Source organism: Balaenoptera ricei, chromosome 5, assembly GCF_028023285.1.
Source record: "Balaenoptera ricei isolate mBalRic1 chromosome 5, mBalRic1.hap2, whole genome shotgun sequence".
NCBI classification, from domain to species: domain Eukaryota; kingdom Metazoa; phylum Chordata; class Mammalia; order Artiodactyla; family Balaenopteridae; genus Balaenoptera; species Balaenoptera ricei.
The window spans coordinates 99,850,343-99,870,311 of NC_082643.1; the positions used below are offsets into that span (position 1 = coordinate 99,850,343).

The window sequence follows — 19,969 nt, forward strand, 5'->3', positions numbered from 1 at the left end:
AGCCTTCACCTTAAATACTATCTTCAGCTAAAGATGAAAGAGGACGTTGAGGGTAGTGGTTGGGGACTTCAAAAGGTAAAAATGCAATTCACAAGAAGATAGTAAAGCAAATGTCTGGTAAATAAATGTTTGCTGGGTCATGCAGAGACAATGGGTCACAGAGTGGACCCATTGTCTGATCTGTAAGTCCTGCTGAGTTTCCCCCTCCACACGGAGCCCATATCTTTGCAGGTATCTCTGGCGATAGCTCTATTCTAGGGAACTGGCCCTCTTTCTTAATTCTTTTAGGCAGTTAGGGGGAATTTCAAAGTTTCTTCCTGAGTCGTTTGGGCCTTGGTTATTTTCAGCTCAAGAGAATCCACATGTCAAAGAGATATTTTGGGGTGGAAAATTTTGCTCCCCGACAAAGTGATGCTTAAGATGGGCCTTAAAATCTGACAAATGGATGGCAGAGCAGGAAGGGAAATCAGTGCAGAGAGACCAGCACATTCAGGACCCCAAGGAGTGAGAAAGCAGGACACATCTGGGTTGGTTATGGCAAGCTACTTGGTTTGATAGTGCCCAGCTGGGTACAGCCTCTCTAAGATGCTGACACCACTCACAATTCATAGCAGTAGCCACACCAATGAACATTCTACATCATGCCAGTTCTTCTTGGATTTCGTTCCTCTACCGTCTTTCTTCCCATACTCTGTTTACTTAGCCCATTCTGAGCTTGACCTGGTTCCCAGCCCCATCCACTCCCTGTGGAGCCAGTGTCCTACCACACGGTGGTCCCCAGAGTGCCCTGGCTTGGAGGGAGGAATCCACTCTTCTACCAGGTACCTGAGTGTCTGCACTATATGGAAGCTGGAAAGCATGACCAGTAGCTTCAGGGAGCAGGGCTAACTGGTGTCCACGTCCTGAGTAAGGGCAGGCTAGGAAGTCACAAAAGGTCCAACACATTAGGTCCCAGGACTGCTTTGGAGCAAATCTAGGATCAACAACAGAGAACAATCATTTATTCACGGGGATATTTATTGAGCATTTTTTATGTGCCATGCACTGGGCCAGGGGCTGAAGATACAATGAGGAGAGTTAATCCCATCCCTGCTGTGGCTGCTACTGGTACCCTCACCATGGCTGGCCAGTTGCTAAAGCGAGTGGCCTGCCTGATTAGGACATTTAGTGTCTGCTCTGATTGGTCAGGCCTGTGCCACAGTGATGGTTAATTATTTTTAATGCTGCCTCTGGTCCCTGGCCTGGTTGTTAGTGGGCAGGTACAGATGTTAATCAATATTCATATTAACAAATGTACAATTACAAACTGCAATAAGGAAAAGAACTTTGAATCTGACCTAGAGTGGGAATGGTGGTCAGGGAAAGCTTCATGGAGGAAGAGACCCTTGAGCTGAGATCCAAATGATGAGCAGGAGATAACTGGCAGAGATGTAGGGGGTGGGGCAGAAGGTTAGAGCATTCTGAGCACACAGGGAGAGCCAGATGGCTTTGTGGATAGAGTTTGGGTGCACCCTCTAAGGTGAAGGGATGGAGTGCAAGATGGACGAGCTGTGAAGAGTTCTGAGTTGGCTTGGGCATCGGTGCTTGTTATGGTCTAAATGTTTGTGTTCCTCCCAAAACTCATCCGCAATACGTTGAAATCCTAATGCCTGAAGTGATGGTTTGGGGAGGTGCTTAAGCCTTGAAGGTGGAGCCCTCATGAATGAGATGAGTGCCTTTAAAAAGAGGCTCCAGAGAGATCCCTAGTTCGTTCTTCCATGTAAGGACACAGCAAGAATGCTCTGGCTTATGTATCAAGAGGAGGGTCCTCACCAGAACATGACCTTGCTGGTAACTTGATCTTGGACTTCTCAGCCCCTAGAACTGTGAGAAATAAATGTCTACTGTTTTTAAGCTACCCAGTCTGTAGTATTTTGTTATAGCAGCAGCCCAAGTGGACTAAGATAGTATCCTTTTTTTGGGGGGGGGGGGTGCAGCAGGGGAGTTGTTGAGATTCATACAAGAAGAGATGGTGGCTCAAACCTCAGCAGCTGAAGTGTAAAGTGATGGACACTCAGCACTTCTGTCCACCACTGCAGGTTAGAAAGAAAGTATACCACAAGGGCACCAGAAACCACAGGAAACTGGCAAGCCCAGACAAGCCAGTCCCTCCAGCTCTGTCCACACTGGCAAACACTGCCATTTCACATAGGGATGCTCCTCTTCATCAGTGAAAAACCTCATAAGCTCCCAAAATGTGGAGACATGGCTGAGCAAGTCATCTCTAACCTTCACCTTGGGCTGGGGAGGGCTTCAGTTAGAGTCAGAAGCTTATCAGTTGCAAACAACAGAATCCACTCCAGCCAGTATAAGCAGAAAGCACTCATAGAATCTCCAGGAGAGTCAGGGGATGACACTTCCAGACTATGAAACCTGAAACCACACCCAAATTACCAGTGTCCATCCACCCAGCAGAGATTCTGAGCCCAGTGACCACTGGGCACGGTCGCCTCAGTCTGCACCAGTCAAGATACCAATAACACCCCACTCTTCATGCCTTTCCCCTCTGATCAGGCCAAATCCTTGATGCATCTCCATGTTCACCTCTCTTTCCCCTGAAGGGAAGTCTCCTGCATGAGCACCTGACCAGCGAAGTACAAGTCACATGTCTGCACCCTAGCTTCAAGGAAGACTGGGAAAGCATGCTGCTAGCTTCCTTCTTGGGGAAGTGGGACTTAGAAGATAAAAAAATTCCCCAGGTATATGAAATACGCTGAAGAGGAGCCAACAGGGGTGTTTTCAGCTCCCATAAAGCACTGAAAGCCTGTGATCAAGATTGGGCACAGAGCCTCCATCACCTATTTCTTATATATTAAACAGGGCCACCTTAGACAGAATAAGGCTCCCTTTGTTTTGGAACGCTTTACTTCCACTCAGAACCAGCTACATAATTTACAGGTCCCAGTGAAAAACGAAAATGCTGTGCTCCGTGTTCAAAAATTAAGACTCTAAAGACAGAGACAGAAGAACATTAAACCAAGCATGGGCCCCTCTGAGCATGGGTCCCAGTGTAACTGCACAGATCACAACCCTTGAAGCCGCGTCTACCTCCTTTTTCTTCTGGTTGGCCAGTAGGACTTATGTGGTTTGGACACTTGTCTAATCTACTGTTGTTAGACGTGGTGGGAAGAGGTGGTAACTCAAGTGATATCCTCAATAATAACATACATGATAAGGTCTGGATCCCTCTGGAAACCTATTAGAGCTCATTGGGTAGGGGGGGAGAGGTATCATAAAATTCTGGAACCTACACAAAGAAGAAGAAATGATGAATTCCAAGGCTGAATTGAGAACAAAAGTTGCTTTGGCAAGCTTGTTCAGCCTGCCTCTCTTTATAATGCTCTACTTCTTGTCATGGCATATGGGTTGTTATGGTGAGTGAACTGGGACAGCACTGTGAAACATTACAGAGAAGGTTTTCTTTTCTTTCCCTTTCTTTCTTTCTTTCTTTCTTTTTCTTTTTCTTCCTTTCTTTCTTTCTTTCTTTTTCTTTTTCTTTCTCTTTCTTTCTTTTTCTTTTTCTTTCTTTCTTTCTTTTTCTTTTTCTTTCTTTCTTTCTCTTTCTTTCTTTCCTCCTTTCCTTCTTTCTTTCTTCTATAAACCTTGGTCAAATGTATTCTCTGAAGCTAATGTAAGACATCCATAACCTGGTATTTCATGACAAAGGATACATGTGTTCAACATTTATATAAAAAGAAAAAAAAAAAAATCCCGTTTCAACCATCCATACCAGGCTTCTCCAAAACCCATGGGGCCTCAGCTACGAAAGAAAAAACCTTGACACTGGTAATACCTCATGCTCACCTGCACACCTGGAAGGAGTCTAGCTGTAAGTCTAATGCCCGCCTACAATGCTCAGGCGGTCTGAATAGGGCTGTGACAGTGTCAGCTCTGGGAAGGTGAGATAGAAGGCATGTTACCCTGACAAGTGTCCTTAAATGTGCTGAGGTGAGGAGGAGAGATGCAGGTGTAGAAAAGATGGGAGTTCAGTCTGGGACAAGAGAGACTATTTCTGGTGTCAAAGTGCAAAAGAAAAGCAAAAACATAAATGGTAGGTGGAGTGTGGGGTTGGAGATCTAAGAAGACTGAGGAAATAGAAAGAGGAAGGGGGAAGTGAGTTCAGAGGGTTCTGGAGCAGAATCCAAGTGTTGTTAACATTCCTGGGTCCGTATTTAGTGCAGCAGATGGAAAAGCACCCCAATGATGGAGTCAGTCCACCTGGTTGTAACACTTCTCCTCCGTTACTAACTGCGTGACCTTGCAGAAGTGATTTAACCTTGTCAAGCCTCAGTTTTCTCATCTGCAAAATGAGGATAGTAATGAGAATTAAAAGAATGATTAAAAATTGACAACAGTGACTGGTTCATGGTAAGAACTCAATAAATACTAGGCATGGTGATGATGATGGTGATAATGATGGTGGTGATGATGGCTGTTATGATGATGGTGAAGATGATGATGGAGATGATGAAGGTGACTGATGGTGATGGTCAAGGGACCTGGCCTCTCCCGAACCCTGGAATGAGCACCATGGCGTGGGGCGGATGAGTGTGTAGACCCCACAAGAGAGGGGTAGTTATGGGAGATGAGAAGGAACCAAGAGAGAAAGAGATGGGAGGCACAGGGAGCTAGTTGGGAGACCTGTGCAATCATTCCCAGTGAGATTCCCTGCCCAGCGCAGTGTCTGAAGTGACCTCTAAATACGCATGAGATTGAATTGTAAATGTGTGTTATATAAAACAATCATCAAGCTGTGAGGATTCCCAGCTTTACAGTGAACACTTGGGCAAGTGGTTACATAAAATGCAGTAGAGGCTCTGTCAGGAGGAAGACAGAGCTCTGCAGTCAGGGCAACAGGTTTTAGGAATGGCTCTGCCCGCAATGGGCAATTCTTTTTCTCTCCAGAGATTTACAGGAAACGACAGAAAGTGAGAGCTCTCACTCCCAGTTGCTGGCCGCTGGGGCACCAGAATCTGCGAGTTCTCACGTCTAAACCTCCCACGCTCACTTGAGGTGAAAAAAGGAGTAAGAACAGGAAGTGTCTGTGAGGAGTTTTGGTTTTCTTTTCCTCGTCTGGAAATGTTTTGTGTTGTGTCAAATTACCACACATAGATGATGTATGTGCTTATTTCTCTTTTTCTGATTAGAAAAGTAATGCATGCTCATTAGAGAAAATTGGGAAAACACAAGAAGTCAAAAGTCAAGAATAGGGATCACTAATAAGAACATTCTCCAGAGATCACTGCTCCACTTTCGGGCTTATTTCTTTTCCTTTCATTCATTTACAATATGCGTATAATACAAACATACATCCATAATGTTACATTTGTATTATATTTTAGACAATTAGATCATATAAACAGTTTTATGTCCTATGTCTTACACTGATCGCTGGCATTTTTCTATGTCACGAAATGTTCTTTGAAAATTTTTAATTTACAAACAGTGAAATGACTTTATGGCATACAGTTCTGAATGTTGGCAAATATAGATTCCTGTCGCCACCACCATAGCCATTGATCCAGAACAGACTTCTCACTCCCCTCAAATTCCCTCAGGCTGCTCCTTTTCAGTTAGCCCCTCCCCCTAGTCTTAACCCTGAAACCAAAAAGTTCTCCATTCCTGCAGTTTCACCTTTTCCAGAATGTCCTGTAAACAGAATTATACTGTATGCAGGCTTTTGGTCTGGCTTCTTTCACTTGGCATGCTGCAGCTGAGTCTCACACTGCTGCATTTATCCATAGCTAGTTACTTTTTATTGCTGGGTAGTATTCCACTCTATAGATATACCAAGGTTAGTTTATCCATTCACCAGATGAAGGACATTTGGGCTGGTAAACATAACTTTTCCTATTTGAATGATATTCCATCCTACAGATATACCAAAACATATGCAAAGAGTTCCCTATTAGTAGAATGTTTAGTTCCCCCTCATTATAAATAACCCTTAAATGGACATCATTATACATAGCTCTTTGCCTACCAAACATGTATGAATACACTTATATAGTATACATATATTTGAAGCTATCAACAAACATGCAGTGTACCCTGCTGTTGTATAAGAAAATATAAAAATATATATATACAGTTCTACCAAAATTTTCTTAAAATGTTTGCTTATATAACTGTCTGTCTCAATATGTTATATCATTATGAAAATAAGAAAATCATAACTAGCTTTAATTCTAATGCAGTAGTTTTTTTTCCCTGTGCTGTACAATAGGTTCTCATTAGTTATCTATTTTATACATAGTAGTGTATATATGTCAATCAAATTGTTAATGCAGTAGTTTTAACCGGTTAAATAGAACTAGCTTAATTTCTGAAATCCTGACCGTGTATATCATTCAAAACCCATTTCAGGACATTGTTTTCCCAGCAGGAAGCTTCTTTAGACAATGGAGTCACCTGGTGTACACAGAACAAGAAGGATGACTGGGCAAGGGCAGGTTTCAGGACTCCAGGCTGCTTAGGGCAACACAGCTGAGTTCCTAGTTACATCTGAGCAACTGAAGCCAAAGCCACTAAGAGAGGAAAGACAAAGCTGGCACTTTGTTCTGCATAAAGGGACAGGGCTTCTCTTTGAGTAGATGTTGCTGCCCTGCAAATTAAAAAGGAAATAGAAAAAATGTCAGTATTGGTGGATGACACCTATTTTCAAAAACATATATGCACACTGCGGAAAATTTAAATAGTACATGGGACTTCCCTGGCAGCGCAGTGGTTAAGAATCTTCCTGCCAGTGCAGTTGACACAGGTTCGATCCCTGGGCCTGGAAGGTCCCACATGCTGCGGAGCAACTAAGCCCATGCACCACAACTACTGAGCCTGCGCTCTAGAGCCCGCGAGCCACAACTACTGAGCCCGCATGCCACAACCACTGAAGCCCACGCGCCTAGAGTCCATGCTCTGCAACAAGAGAAGCCACTGCAGTGAGAAGCCCACGCACTGCAACAAAGAGTAGCCCCGGCTCGCCACAGCTAGAGAAAAGCCCACGTGCAGCAGTGAAGACCCAATGCAGCCATAAATAAATAAATAAATAAATAAATAAATAAATAAATAGTACAGAAAGTTACAAAGTGAAAAGTAAAAGCTGCTTAGCTTCCCTATTCCCACTTTCCATAGAGAATCATCCTTGATAGTTTTGATTTGTCCTTCCAGAAATGCGATACACACTCCCTACACACACACACGTGTGCGCACACACACACACACAGAGACTCACATATCCTTTTATCTAAGCACAGATGGAATCTACAACTTGTTTTTTCACCCAACAGCACATCTTGGACATACTTCCATATCGGTACATATGGAGTTTATTCATTCTTCCTCATGGGTGAATTCTGATTGTATGGATGTACCATAAAGTTCGCCAAGTTCCCTATTGATGGACATTACATCATCACAGTTTAACTGGTGAGGAAAAACCAGTCATGACATACAGACACTGAGAGAGGATCTGGCCAAAATAGGGACTCTGGTCATAGCAAATAGGGTCTGACCACCAGATTTTTAAAAACAGAAATTACTGAATTCTTTGAAACCAATTAAAAAATAAACGTTTAAAATTATGAAACAATCTGAGGTTTTTATCCCCTGGATCCTGACTAGTGGCTGGGGTCCTTGAAAGTTGCTTACTCCCTATGAGTGCTGTTCGCCCCTTTTTTGCTAAAGGAATCTCCAGCAGCCCACAAATTTGTACTAGGGCTCCTCCTGCTGGACATTTTCTATAATTGCACTTCTAATTCAGTTAATGTTCCAGACAGTTCATCCAAAATTGATTAGTGTTTTTGCTGTTAAATAATTAACCAATTAAGACAAAGACAAATTTACTTTTACTTTTTAAGAAAATAAAATAATACAGAACTAAACACAGTAATAATGAGTCTCCCTTCATCTTTTTCCAGTTCTCACTCCCTTCCCTAGCCATTGGGAATTTATCTTAGATCTATTTCTAACATTTACGCCTATTATCATGCACAAACAGAATATAGTTTTGTTTTTTTTCACTTTAGATGCCTGGGTCCACTTGTCACATTTTAGCTTAAGCTTTTCATGTCACTGTGAGGCTGTGCTTGAGGGTGGTGTTTATGCAGAGAAAAAGCACATTATTTGCAGTTACTTTGGTTTTAAAAATTAATTCTAACTATTAAATTTATAAATTCAAAAGCTCGACTTTCCCATACACTCTTCTAGTTAATTTATGAATAGTATTCTTCTAATTTAAAAGCCTAGTCAACTCTGATAATAACTTTTAAGGGGGCTTCACAATTATTCCAATTTCCTGAATATTTTAAACTCAAGTTATTTTAGGTTAAATTATTTTAAACTTACATTTTAAAACATTACATTTTCTTTATAAAATATTTTAAATGACTTTAAGTGAGCAAAACCTTCTCGAATACTTAATTCTAATAAATCTAATAAATGTATAAAATTTAATCTTAATTCTCTTAAACATTCCAGTACTGATTGAAAACTTAGTAAAATTCTCTTATCATTTTCAACTAAAAATCCTAAGTCTAAAATCAGTTTTGTTATTTTTTTTTAAATCAGTTATTTAATAGTTACACTTATATTGGAATCACAGGGCTATTCCAAGAGCTATTCTTAAATGCTAAACTCTCTAAAATGTTGTAAATAAATTAAAATGATGTAAATAAATTAAATATCAAAAAAAAAAAAGATTGTTCCTAAACTTACCACAAAAATGTGAGTTGGATTCTAAACTTTTGCAGATTCAAAGTCTTTTACCCCACTATTCCTAAGCAAGTGAAATTTGCCATCCCACTTCCGTGGCCTAGGGCCAGGGCAGAGCGGGGGGGGGGGGGGGGGGGGGGGGGGGGGCGGGGGGGGGACACATTTTGGAGAGAGAATTCAGGCCAAGATGGGAAATCTGACGTTTTCCCTTAACCCTGACTGACACAGCGAACCCTATGTCAGTAACATGAGTACGTCTGTTTTCTCATATCCTCACCAATCCTGTAGATTATCCATCTACTGAATTTTGGGCCAATATTATAACCTATAAGCGTATAAAGTTGTTTTCTACATGTTTTTCACTTTGTTTGTGAGAATTTGTCCATATTGCTGCATGATTATCATGATTACAGTTGTTTCACCTTCACCCCCAGCTTTATGGAGATATAACTGACATAAACCACCTACCATTGTTTTGAATGGCTACATTCTATTCCATGTAGTAAGTATAACCCTTTGATGTAACCATTCCCTTACCCTTGAATATTTAGCTCCAGCTCCCAATGTTTGCACTTCCGATACTGCATTAAAAAGAATTGTTTGTGAACATCTGTGAGCATGTAGATTGAATCTATATTTTGAATCATGTCTTTAGAATAGGGTACCTAAAGTCTGACTTAGGTCAAAGATGATGAATATTTTTATAGTTCTTTTTTTTTTTTTTACTTTTTTTTTTTCCTCGACCCCGACCGCAACCCCCGCAGCGCGACACCTATAATTCTTGATACATATTATCAAGTTGTTCTCCCAAAGCATTTTAGCAACTTACAATGCCATCAAGCATTGAATAACATCTTTAAAATATTTTTCTGCTATTTTTTGTTGCGGTATGTCAAAGAAGTTGAGGTGGAAATTGCCCCTTATTGAATGTGTAGTTCATTATTATTAGATCAATAAAATAATGTTTCATATTTGCCACTGGTGGTTCCTCTTCTGTAAATTATCTACCAGTATTCTTTGCTAAATCATTTTTAAAGGAGATTAGTAAAATTCCTTCCAAAGTAATGAAAGTGGAGAAAACCTCGGCAAGGCGTGAAAGAGGGTTTTATTCTTGACGTCCAATGGACTTGGGAAAGAACTGTCATAAATAAAACTGTTCAACAGTCACTGAAAGAATGCCCAAAGAAGGAAAGAAGAACAGGTCAGGAACTCTAAACCTCTTACTTCTCTGCTGTGGTGTGAAACCCAGAAACATCTGGAGGCAGTGTGGTTCAGTGGGAAGAGCAAGGACTTTACACACAGACAGACCTGGCTTCCACTTCTGCCTCCAGCCAGTCCTGAGTGACTTTAAGGGGTCACTTAACCTCTCTGAGCCTCAGCATCACTAATGGCGATCAAACTGCCCACCTTCCAAGAATGTGGTTGGAATGCAATGAGATGATGACTCCAAAGACCACGTTGACAGGCTGACATGTGCAAAGTGCTCAGAAAGACCTGAAGACTGGTGAGGAGAGCTGCCCTCATTCACCGTACAGAGCGTGCAGCAGGGGAGGCAAAAGCAGGCACCGCTGCCAGGGTGGCCCCACTTGCCTATTTTGGGAACGGCAGCGTAGGGGGCAACAGGTTTTACAGGAAGGAATTTTACATGATCTGTATCTGCATAAAGTTTACAGTCTGTTTAAGGAGACAGAGTAAAACCAGAAAGAAAGACCTAAGTTACACGGTGACAATAAGGACACTTACCTCTCCAGACCTTATGAAGCCCCCTGCTCACTGGACAGTCTATTCTATTAAATCCTCCCAACAACTTTATTCCCCTTTTTTCCACCTACATGAGCCACAGCTGGATTCTGTTTCTTACAATCAAAATCTGGAACTTCTACACATGCTGCGCCTGGTCACTTCTTATAGGACAAACTCTCACAGGACCCGTGTCATGCCCTTCAGTTGCCCAGCCCCTTTCAACATCCTTTGTCTCAAATCTATGCCTCCCCAGGGTAGAAAAATCAATCATTTGTTCACTCATTCATTCATTCCTCAGTGCCTACCAGGCTGCAGGCTCCCTCCTAGGTTCTTGAGTCACATTCATCAGTGAACAGAACAAGGAAAAGCCCCTGTCCTCCTGGAGCTGATGTTCTAACAGGTGGGAAACAGGTAATAAAAAACAAACTTAACAAACAAATAAGTCAGAAGATGATAAACAAACACTATAGAAAAGAAAAGCAGAGCAACACGAGGGGGTTTGCAGAGCCAGAGTTGATGGTGCAGGCTGCAGCTTTAAACATGGAGGTCAAGGTTGCCTCAGGGAGCTGAGATGTGAGCAAACACAGTAAGTGAGTGAGTTGGCCACATGGGGAAGGACTTCTGGGCAGAGAAAACAGTGACCAAGGCCCTGTGGTGGGAATGTGCTGTCAAGTCCCAGGAGGTCACTGCGGCTGAGGCCCAGTGAGGGAAGGGGAGGAAGAAAAAAGCCGGAGAGAAGTGGGGCTGGGGGTCCTGGGAAGGCTGTTTGGCTCTTACTCTGAGTGATGTGGGACTGACGGCAGGGCTGTTAGGAGATGAGTGACATGACTGAATTTTTAAAGGACTATTCCTTATTCTATGTGCATGTTTGAAATTTCCCTAATAAACAACAAAAATAAAAGGCTAACTTCTTAGTAGCTGGGTTTCAAAGAGGCCCAGTGGCTCAGACCAGGTTGGTCACAGTAGATGATGGGATTTTCCATTAATTTTGTAAGTTGAATCGACAGGATTTTTTGCTGAAGGGTGAAAGAAGGGAAGGCATCAAGAATGGCACTAAGATTTTAGGAACAGGCGTTTGGAGATTTTTGGAAAGGTGGGTGTTACCATCAATTGAGACAGGGATGTATGGGTAGACCAACTGAGGGGTGTATTAGTTTCCCGTTGCTGCTGTAATAAACTCAGTGGCTCAAAACACCACAGCTTTATTTATTCTCTTACAGTTCTGGAGGTCAAGAGTCTGAAACCAGTTTCCCGGGTTAGTCAAGGTGTCATTGGGGCTGGTTCCTTTTGGAAAATCTCCTGAGGGGAGAATCTGTGTCCTTGACCTTTATCTACCTTCAAAGTATATCATTCTAATCTCTGCTTCCATAACCACACTGCCTTCCCCTCCTCTTGAACCAAATCTCCCTCTGCCTCGCTCTTGTAAGGACACTTACGTTACATGCAGGGCCCACCAGGATAGTCCAGAATAATCTCCCCACCTCAAGATCGTTAACTTCATCATATCTGCAAAGCCCCTTGTGTAATATAAAGTAAAATCCACTCATTCCAGGAATTAGGAACTGCATGCATATCTTTGGATGCCATGACTCAGCCTACCACCGTGGGTAAATTCAGTCCGGTTTGGGATGTGTTGCATTTGAAATATCTATTAGACATCAGAGTAAACTGCTGAATATACAAGTGTGGTGCTCAGTACAGGGCCTGGACTAGAAATACTTATTTTGGAGTCACCAGCATACAGATGAGATTTAAAGCCGTGAGACTGGATTTAAAGCAGAGATTCAATTTCCCAACCTCCCGGGAGTTAGAGCACAAACACGTGACCAAAACTCTGCCAACCAGATGTACCCACATCTGGGTATAGCTGTGGGCATAGTAGACTAAAACAGCAGATGCCACCGAGGGTTTATTCTAGCCGGGGGTGCCCTGGCACCAGCTCTCCGAGGCAGCCGTGGCAGAGATTCTAGAAGGAGCATCCAGACACGAGCATCAAAGGAACTCTCTGCGGTGTCTGTGCCCAACAGGCTGCAGAAGGATCTCCCTTAGGGCAGTTCTGGGTGGGACTTTGGCATAGCCTCCAGCCTTGCTTCTCTGGCTCTCCCAGGAAGACTCTGAGTGATACAGTATCCTTCAACACATCCCATTTCTGCTGAGCTACCTGGATCTGGTGTGCGATGCTTTGCGATTATGAGTTTCGACCCATGTGCTCCTTACTTGAACTGTAGGAACCTGAAGCCTGCGCCTGGTCCAGGCTCTGGGGAGTCTTTCTAGGATCCTGTCTAGAAGGGAGGTTGGGCGCCGTCTTCACAACAAACCCATGTGGCAGTTTCCATTATTTCAGTTTTGTAGATGTCAAATTCAGGTCATCTGACTCCAACTGCATTGCTCTCACCATGGCCAAAAGGGTCAGTGTCCACAGGACTGTGGGCAGGGAAGCACAGGGTGTCTTCAGCAAAGTGGATCCAAGCCTGCAGTGAAAGTTTCTGGTGGGGAGCAGGGGGTGGTGTGTCTAGAAGGAGGATACGAACCAGGAAGGCCAGGCCAGAAGTCTAGACTCGGTAGCAGGGAACGTTGAAGGTTTTTGAGCAGAAGGGACAGGGGAGTGGATTTCATTCTCAGGTGAGGAAAGTGAAGGCCCAGGTACACAGACTGTTCTTTACTTCCTGTGAGAGGACTCAAAAACACGCGTGCCTAATTCACAGACAGTGAACAGCAGAGAGTGGGAGAGGACTCAACCTCGCCAGCCACCCTGGGACACATGCTGGTGCTGGTGGATCTCTTATCCCAATTTCTAGTCAAAAGAGCCTAACAGTCGCCAGGGTGAATTCTGGAAACCTCATAGACTCGCTTCAGACCCACTCACTGGCTGGGTAGTCTTTTCTTGGGCAAATCCTTCATTATCTGCTCTAAGCCAGAGTTTCTACACCCCTGAAATGAGGGTAACAGAACCTATCCATATCGGTTCAGATATAGGTTTGGTTGCTGTTGAAATGACCCCAAATCCCAGGGGCTTAGACAAGACAGATGTTTATCTCTCTCTCCGTAACTGTGCAGGCTGATACTGTGTTTCCATGGTAGGGGGCACCCAGCCTCCCTCTATGGCGTGCTCTGCCATGCCCAGCGAAGGTGGCTCATCACCACGCCTTCTGGGTCCATACACCAGCCAACAAAGGGGGAGGGAATGAATGTTCTTTCCTTTCAAGTCACCCACATCACTCGGCCACAGAGGAAAGAGAGGCTGGGAAGTACAATTGTTATTCTTGGCAACCATGAGGCCAACTATAACATTCAAGGGTTCTATTACTAAATGGAGATGGGAAGAGGAGCTCTATGGGGATAATGAGCAGTCTCTCTGCCTGTCTGTCTGTCTGTCTGTCTCTCTCTCCCCTCTCTGTATCTACCTAATGGACCAGTTAGAAGGATGAACAGAATGTTCTATGCAATGCACACAGCACAGCGTCTGGCATACAGTTGATATCCAGCCCAGGTTAGTTCTCTTCTCCTTCTAGATGGAAAAATGGATCCTACAGACATTTATGGAGCACCTACTCTGCAATTGTGATGAGACACACAAAGAGGGAGTTCATGCAATCTCTAAGTCGAGTGTTGGAGACAGATGGTGAGGAATGAATTACAACATGACTGGAAAGAGGGAAGCGCTGTAGTTGGGTTGTGTACAAAGTCAGTGGAGCACAGAGAAGGGAGTTCTTACATCCACCTGCAGAATCAGGAAAGCCTTACAGACAAAGGGACATTTGGAGTTGGGTCCTCAAAGGTACATAAAATTTTAGCAGATAGGAAAGGAAGGGAAGAGAACTCAGGCGTTGGCATCAGAAATCTTCCTGCCAACACAAATCAAAACAACAATAAAGCATCATGTTTTATCTATAAGACTGACTAAAATTAGGTATAGATACAGGTACAAGTACAGATAGTACCCAGCGTTAGTGAAGAAGGGGAGAAAGGGGCACCTGCCACATACTGTTGGTGGGAGCGCACACTGGGGCAGCTTTGTTGAAACATATCAAAATTCAAACTACAAATACATCCTCTGACCCAGCAACTCCCTTTCTGGTAATCTTTCCTACACAGACACTTGAACAAGAGCTCAAGGTATGGAATCAAGGATTATATTTCAGCATTGTTTATAATAATAAACAACTACAACCACAACCTACAACTAAGTCAGCCTATGACTGAAAAATGGTTAAATAAATGACGAATGGCCATCCTACAGAGTACTCCGCAGCCACTAAAAGACAGAGCCAGAAAGTACGCACAGACAGAAAAGGATGACGGCCTTATATCGTTAAGTGAAAAAGGGCCACAGCAGAACAGTCTGTCCAGCATGACTGCTTTTTGTACGAAAACAAAGGCAAGTAAATAAATGAAAATAAGACCAAACCAGAAACAAATAGATGAACAAACTTACATCTCTGCCTGGTAACATACGTGTATGTGTGTGTACTGGGATGTATGGGAGGAGATGGACCAAAATGTTGAAAGAAATTACTTTCAGGAAATGGAAGTAGAGGGAAAAGGCTTCATCTTATTCACTGTTGATGATAGCTAAATACTGGAAACAATCTAAATGTCCACCTATGGGCAATGGGTTAAATAAATCATGATGTGCGCACACAGAACACCACAGATAGGAAAACAACACCAAGACACTATTATGCGAAAAAAGCACGTTGCAGAACCCTATGTATAGTATCATTTATACTAATAGTATAGGGCTTCCCTGGTGGCACAGTGGTTGAGAATCTGCCTGCCAATGCAGGGGACACGGGTTCGATCCCTGGCCCCCGGGAAGATCCCACATGCTGCGAAGCAACTAAGCCCATGCACCACAACTACTGAGCCTGCGCTCTAGAGCCCGTGCTCTGCAACAAGAGAAGCCACGACAATGAGAAGCCCGCCCACTGCAACGAAGAGTAGCCCCCCCACTCGCTGCAACCAGAGAAAGCCAGCGCGCAGCAACAAAGACCCAATACAGCCAAAAATAAAAACAAATAAATTAATTAATTTAAAACAATATATACATTAGGATTGAGAAATGTAAACCTCACCACTTAAATGGAGTCAGGAGGTCAGAAGGGGGAGCTCTCATGCGGTGCCACTCACATCAATTACAGGAAGAACTGTTGATTACAGACCCCAACAGAATCATCCACAGGAACAATCATCAATCATCAACAGGCCACAGCAGGAGAGATGTACACTGCACCTTCTGTAAGAAATCGACTACCCCAGCAACTCAGCCAATAAGAAACTGTCATCATCTTGAATTCTCACTTTTCTCTGACGGACCTTCATTCAAAACACCCCTTCCCAACTTCCTCCATTTTTTCTATAAAATAAAGTTCATCTCCTTCATTTATTGGACTTGTCTATGGCTTTTGCTATAGCCTGCTTCTCCCGAACTGTAATTCCTCTGCTATTCCCAAATAAACCCATTTTGCTGGTAAAATAACTGTCAGCTCTAAGGGCAACAGAAATAAGTTTTAATAGGTCCTCCTGCCACCCCATTCCCAGCCTTTGTGCTGAAGCTGAGGCATCAGGGCAGCCTCTGCTCTGTGTACATGGCAGGGGTTCATTCAGCTCAGCTGCACAGATGTTCAGCAAACCTGCACCAACCCAGCAGCTCAGAGATGGAGAGAAGTGCAGTGCAGAAGTACCAGTCTTACTCTGCAGCCAGACGTTTTAGGGGGTGGGTGTAAAATGATATTGCAATCCACCAGCGTTCTATAAATAGTACGGACTGATTATTTTGGGGAAGCAAGGAAGTTGGGTTAAGACATTCACTTACGAATTTAAGGCACAGTCGGGATGAGTGCTGTGCTGCACACGCTGCAAGAGCTTCACTGGTCTATAAAATGAAAAGAAGTAATATTGAAGGGATTATTTAAATGACTTTCATTCATCAAACGTTTATGGGGGGGCCTGCAAGGTACTGGAGATACAAAGTCTTTGACCTCGAAGAACATAGTTTCTTTTTAAAAATATTAGCCAGCATTTATTGAGCACTTACTATGTACCAAGAAATCTGATTACATATTTTACATAGATTATGTCATCTAATCCTCACAACAGCCAAACAGAGCAGGTACTATTATCATCTCCAATCTACAGTCGAGAAAGCTGTCCAGAGGAACTTGCCCAAGTTCTCACAGTAGCAAGCTGTGGAGCTGAACTTGAACCTCCACTCCAGAGCCCGAGCATGGAACCACTTCTGTAAGGATGTACGATTTTGCTTGGAAAAACCTCTTGATAAGAACTGTGGGCAGGTTGGACTTGAAGCACACGGGTGATGGCTGGTGCCCAGGCTTCAGCGAAGAAAGTTAAATTGCTCTGTACAGTGGAGGTAGAAGATGTGGGGTCCAGGCAGCCAGGAGGGAAGGGAAAGCAGCAGTGAAGACAGGAACCAGGTAACAGGGGGAGGAAGGCCAAGGGAGGATCTCTGGGTAGGGGGACCAGAGGGGACTCTGGAAGAACAGGAAACACGTTTGGCCTATGGCATGCTATGTGACCCCTCCGTAGGACTCCCTACTTCTCAGTCTACACTATTCAGATATTTTTTACAAGAGTAGTTTGTTATTGCTGTGTTACGCTCCCCCCAAAAGATGCATTGAGTTTCACTGAGTCTGGATCAATACAGCGCTAAGCAGAAAACAATCAAGAGACAAGAGAGGCTTTGAAGAAAGACCTCGCCAAAATTTGCAGGAATCCTGGGGAGAACTTTCGACTGCCACAGGACAGAGGTCAATGTCACCTGAATTTTGAGAGGCATCTGGCTTGAGTTTGATTTGTTAACCTTGTTTGCTCTCCCATGTTAAGCCTGTTGTTATCGCCTCTGGGCTCCCAGGAGCAATAAAAACCCTACCTTAACACAGAGAGAGCCCACGAGCAGTACAAAAATGGGAGCTGGGAGGCTGAGCCAGGCAAGGGAGGAGCCCTGAAACCAGCTTTGGTGGGGGAAACTCGAGCCAGTAAAAGCAGGCTGAGACCCTGAGGCTCACAGCCGTGAGTCAGGAAGGAGACCCTGGCTGGGCTCCCACACTTGACCTGATGACTTATAAAAAGACAGCCTAGCCTCCTCGGGGGAGGTCCTGGACCGAAGCAAAGGGGTCATAACTGTGGAGTTTTTAGCCATGGTTTTCTCTATCATTGAGCTGTTTTAGAATAAGAATTACCTTTTATTTAATTTACTAAAATCTGATGCCTTCGTTAAGAATTAGAATTCTATAGTAGAAAGAAAAGAGGAATCTTCAGGGCCACACAATGCTGGGTTCAAAATTTAGCTCTGTCATGAGTGGTGACCTTTGGGAACTTGCTCAACCTCTCTTGACACTTAATTTACCCATCCATGAAAAGGGAATATTTATATAAACCTTAAAAACAGACAAAACTAGGGCTTCCCTGGAGGCACAGTGGTTAAGAATCCACCTGCCAATGCAGGGGACACGGGTTCAAGGACTGGTCCGGGAAGATCCCACATGCCATGGAACAACTAAGCCCGTGTGCCACAACTACTGAGCCTGCGCTCTAGAGCCCACGAGCCACAACTACTGAGCCCGTGTGCCACAACTACTGAAGCCTGCACGCCTAGAGCCCATGTTCCACAACAAGAGAAGCCACCTCAATGAGAAGCCTGTGCACCGCAACAAAGAATAGCTCCCGCTTGCCTCAACTAGAGGAAGCCCACGCATAGCAATGAAGACCCAACACAGTCAAAAATAAATAAAAATAAAATTTAAAAAAAAAAAAAAAACAGACAAAACTAACCTATGCTCTTACAAGTCTAGAGAGTGGTTACTATTGTGGGCAGGCGGGGAGCCTGAAAGGGAAGCCAAGGGGAGACTAGGGGTGCTGGTTGTGCTCTGTTTCTTGATCTACATGCTGGGTACATGTGTATGTTGAACTTGAGAAAATTCATCCACCTGTATACTTATGGTTTCTGTACACAGATTATATTTCCAAAAAAGAGTATGTGCTTCACTTTGTTTTCAAAAGAGGGTGATAACAACACCTAACTTGAGAGATTCCTGAGAGCGTTAGCAATAATAGATGAGTAAAATGGTACAGCTCCAAGCTGTGGAAAAAGAACAGCTTTGAGGGGCTTGTTCTCCTGGGGAGTCCAGAGTAGGGGGAGACCCACACTTCCAGGGGCTTTGCTCAGGTGGGACGGTTACCAGGTCCATGGAACTTTTGAGACAGCAGAGGGCAGCAGGGCCACCTGGACGGTCACGGGCACTGGCAAAGACTGCAGATGTAACGTGCACCCTGCCATACCCACAAACGTTCGGGAAAGCCACTGTCCTTGCAGTGTTGGACTCCAGCCCCTAAGGAGACAAACAGGCTTGCAGACTCAGGTGCCGACACAGAGAGAAGAAGGAAGCAGCAAGGTGAGTAATTCCCAGTCCAGGGGAGGGCTTTCAACCGTTGCAAGGTTTGAGCCAAATTTACCTACATTTCCAAGTATCAGGAACGCCCAGTCCAGGGGAGGGCTTTCAACCGTTGCAAGGTTTGAGCCAAATTTACCTACATTTCCAAGTATCAGGAACGCCCTGAAATGATCTCTGATTGTACGTATATAAAGTGCCTGTCCCATAGCGTGCTCAATAAATGGTAGCTATGATGATTTTCCTGTTGGTCCACAGTCACCATGCATCTCTCTGTAAGTATCTCAAACTCCACCTTGGCACATGTCATGGGCAGCGTGGCATCCAGAGATGCAGGGACCACAGTCCCTGTTCTCAGGTGACGCACATGCCGTAAGCGAGTGAAGAGAAAACTAGACATACACAAATGACAAATGGCTGCTGTCTGTCCTTTCAGCGTCATTGAAAAGGACTCTGGACAGAAGTGGGCGGGGGCCAGGTGGAACCCTGGCCAGAAGGCACTCCCAGTCCCCACACCCAGTGACAACCCAGACGGCACAGTTCCGTGGCCTTTGGAGCTGATCTCTGAAAAACCTTTTCGGCAACACTCTGGTCCTCCTTTGAAGATATACACTGACTATACTACGCCACCTACTTGTAGTCGTTGATACAGCTATACTGGAAACCCATTTTCTGCAGTCTCTCTTCCAGGATTTTCACACTGCCTTCTCCACAGGATTCCCTGAAACATAAAAACTATCAAAATAAAAGGAGAAGAGGATGGGGGGAGCTGTTTCTATGTTAATTAAAAAATATTTTGACCGTGTGCTCCCTAGATGTTCTCCTCTCTGGAGAAATACGTGGCAAATTCTCTGGACCCAAAAGGGCTGCCAGCAGTCAAGCCGTGGGTGCCCAGGACGGGGGGGCCTCTGAACCTTCAAAACTGCCCGAAGTTTTTCAAGTCACACGCCTTCGGAGGGCTTCTGCCGGCGCATGCGCGGTGCGCCACAGGGCTCATCATAGCCCCACCCGCCAACGCAGCGCCGTGCTTGTGCACCGAGCCTGACCAAAGCTGAGGGCCAACCTGTTCAACC

At 44.2% G+C, this 19,969-nt stretch overlaps 1 protein-coding gene across 1 annotated transcript in view; it reads right to left on the minus strand.

Annotated features, from left to right (window-relative positions):
• Positions 1–427: 427 nt before the first annotated feature.
• The window catches only part of BST1 (bone marrow stromal cell antigen 1), a 33,014-nt gene continuing 13,472 nt past the window's right edge, over positions 428–19,969 (minus strand). Inside the window, 3 exon segments of the mRNA XM_059924172.1 lie at positions 428–973; positions 16,304–16,363; positions 19,531–19,617. Of these exon segments, the coding sequence (XP_059780155.1) occupies positions 700–973; positions 16,304–16,363; positions 19,531–19,617 (421 nt within the window). The 3' untranslated portion in view covers positions 428–699.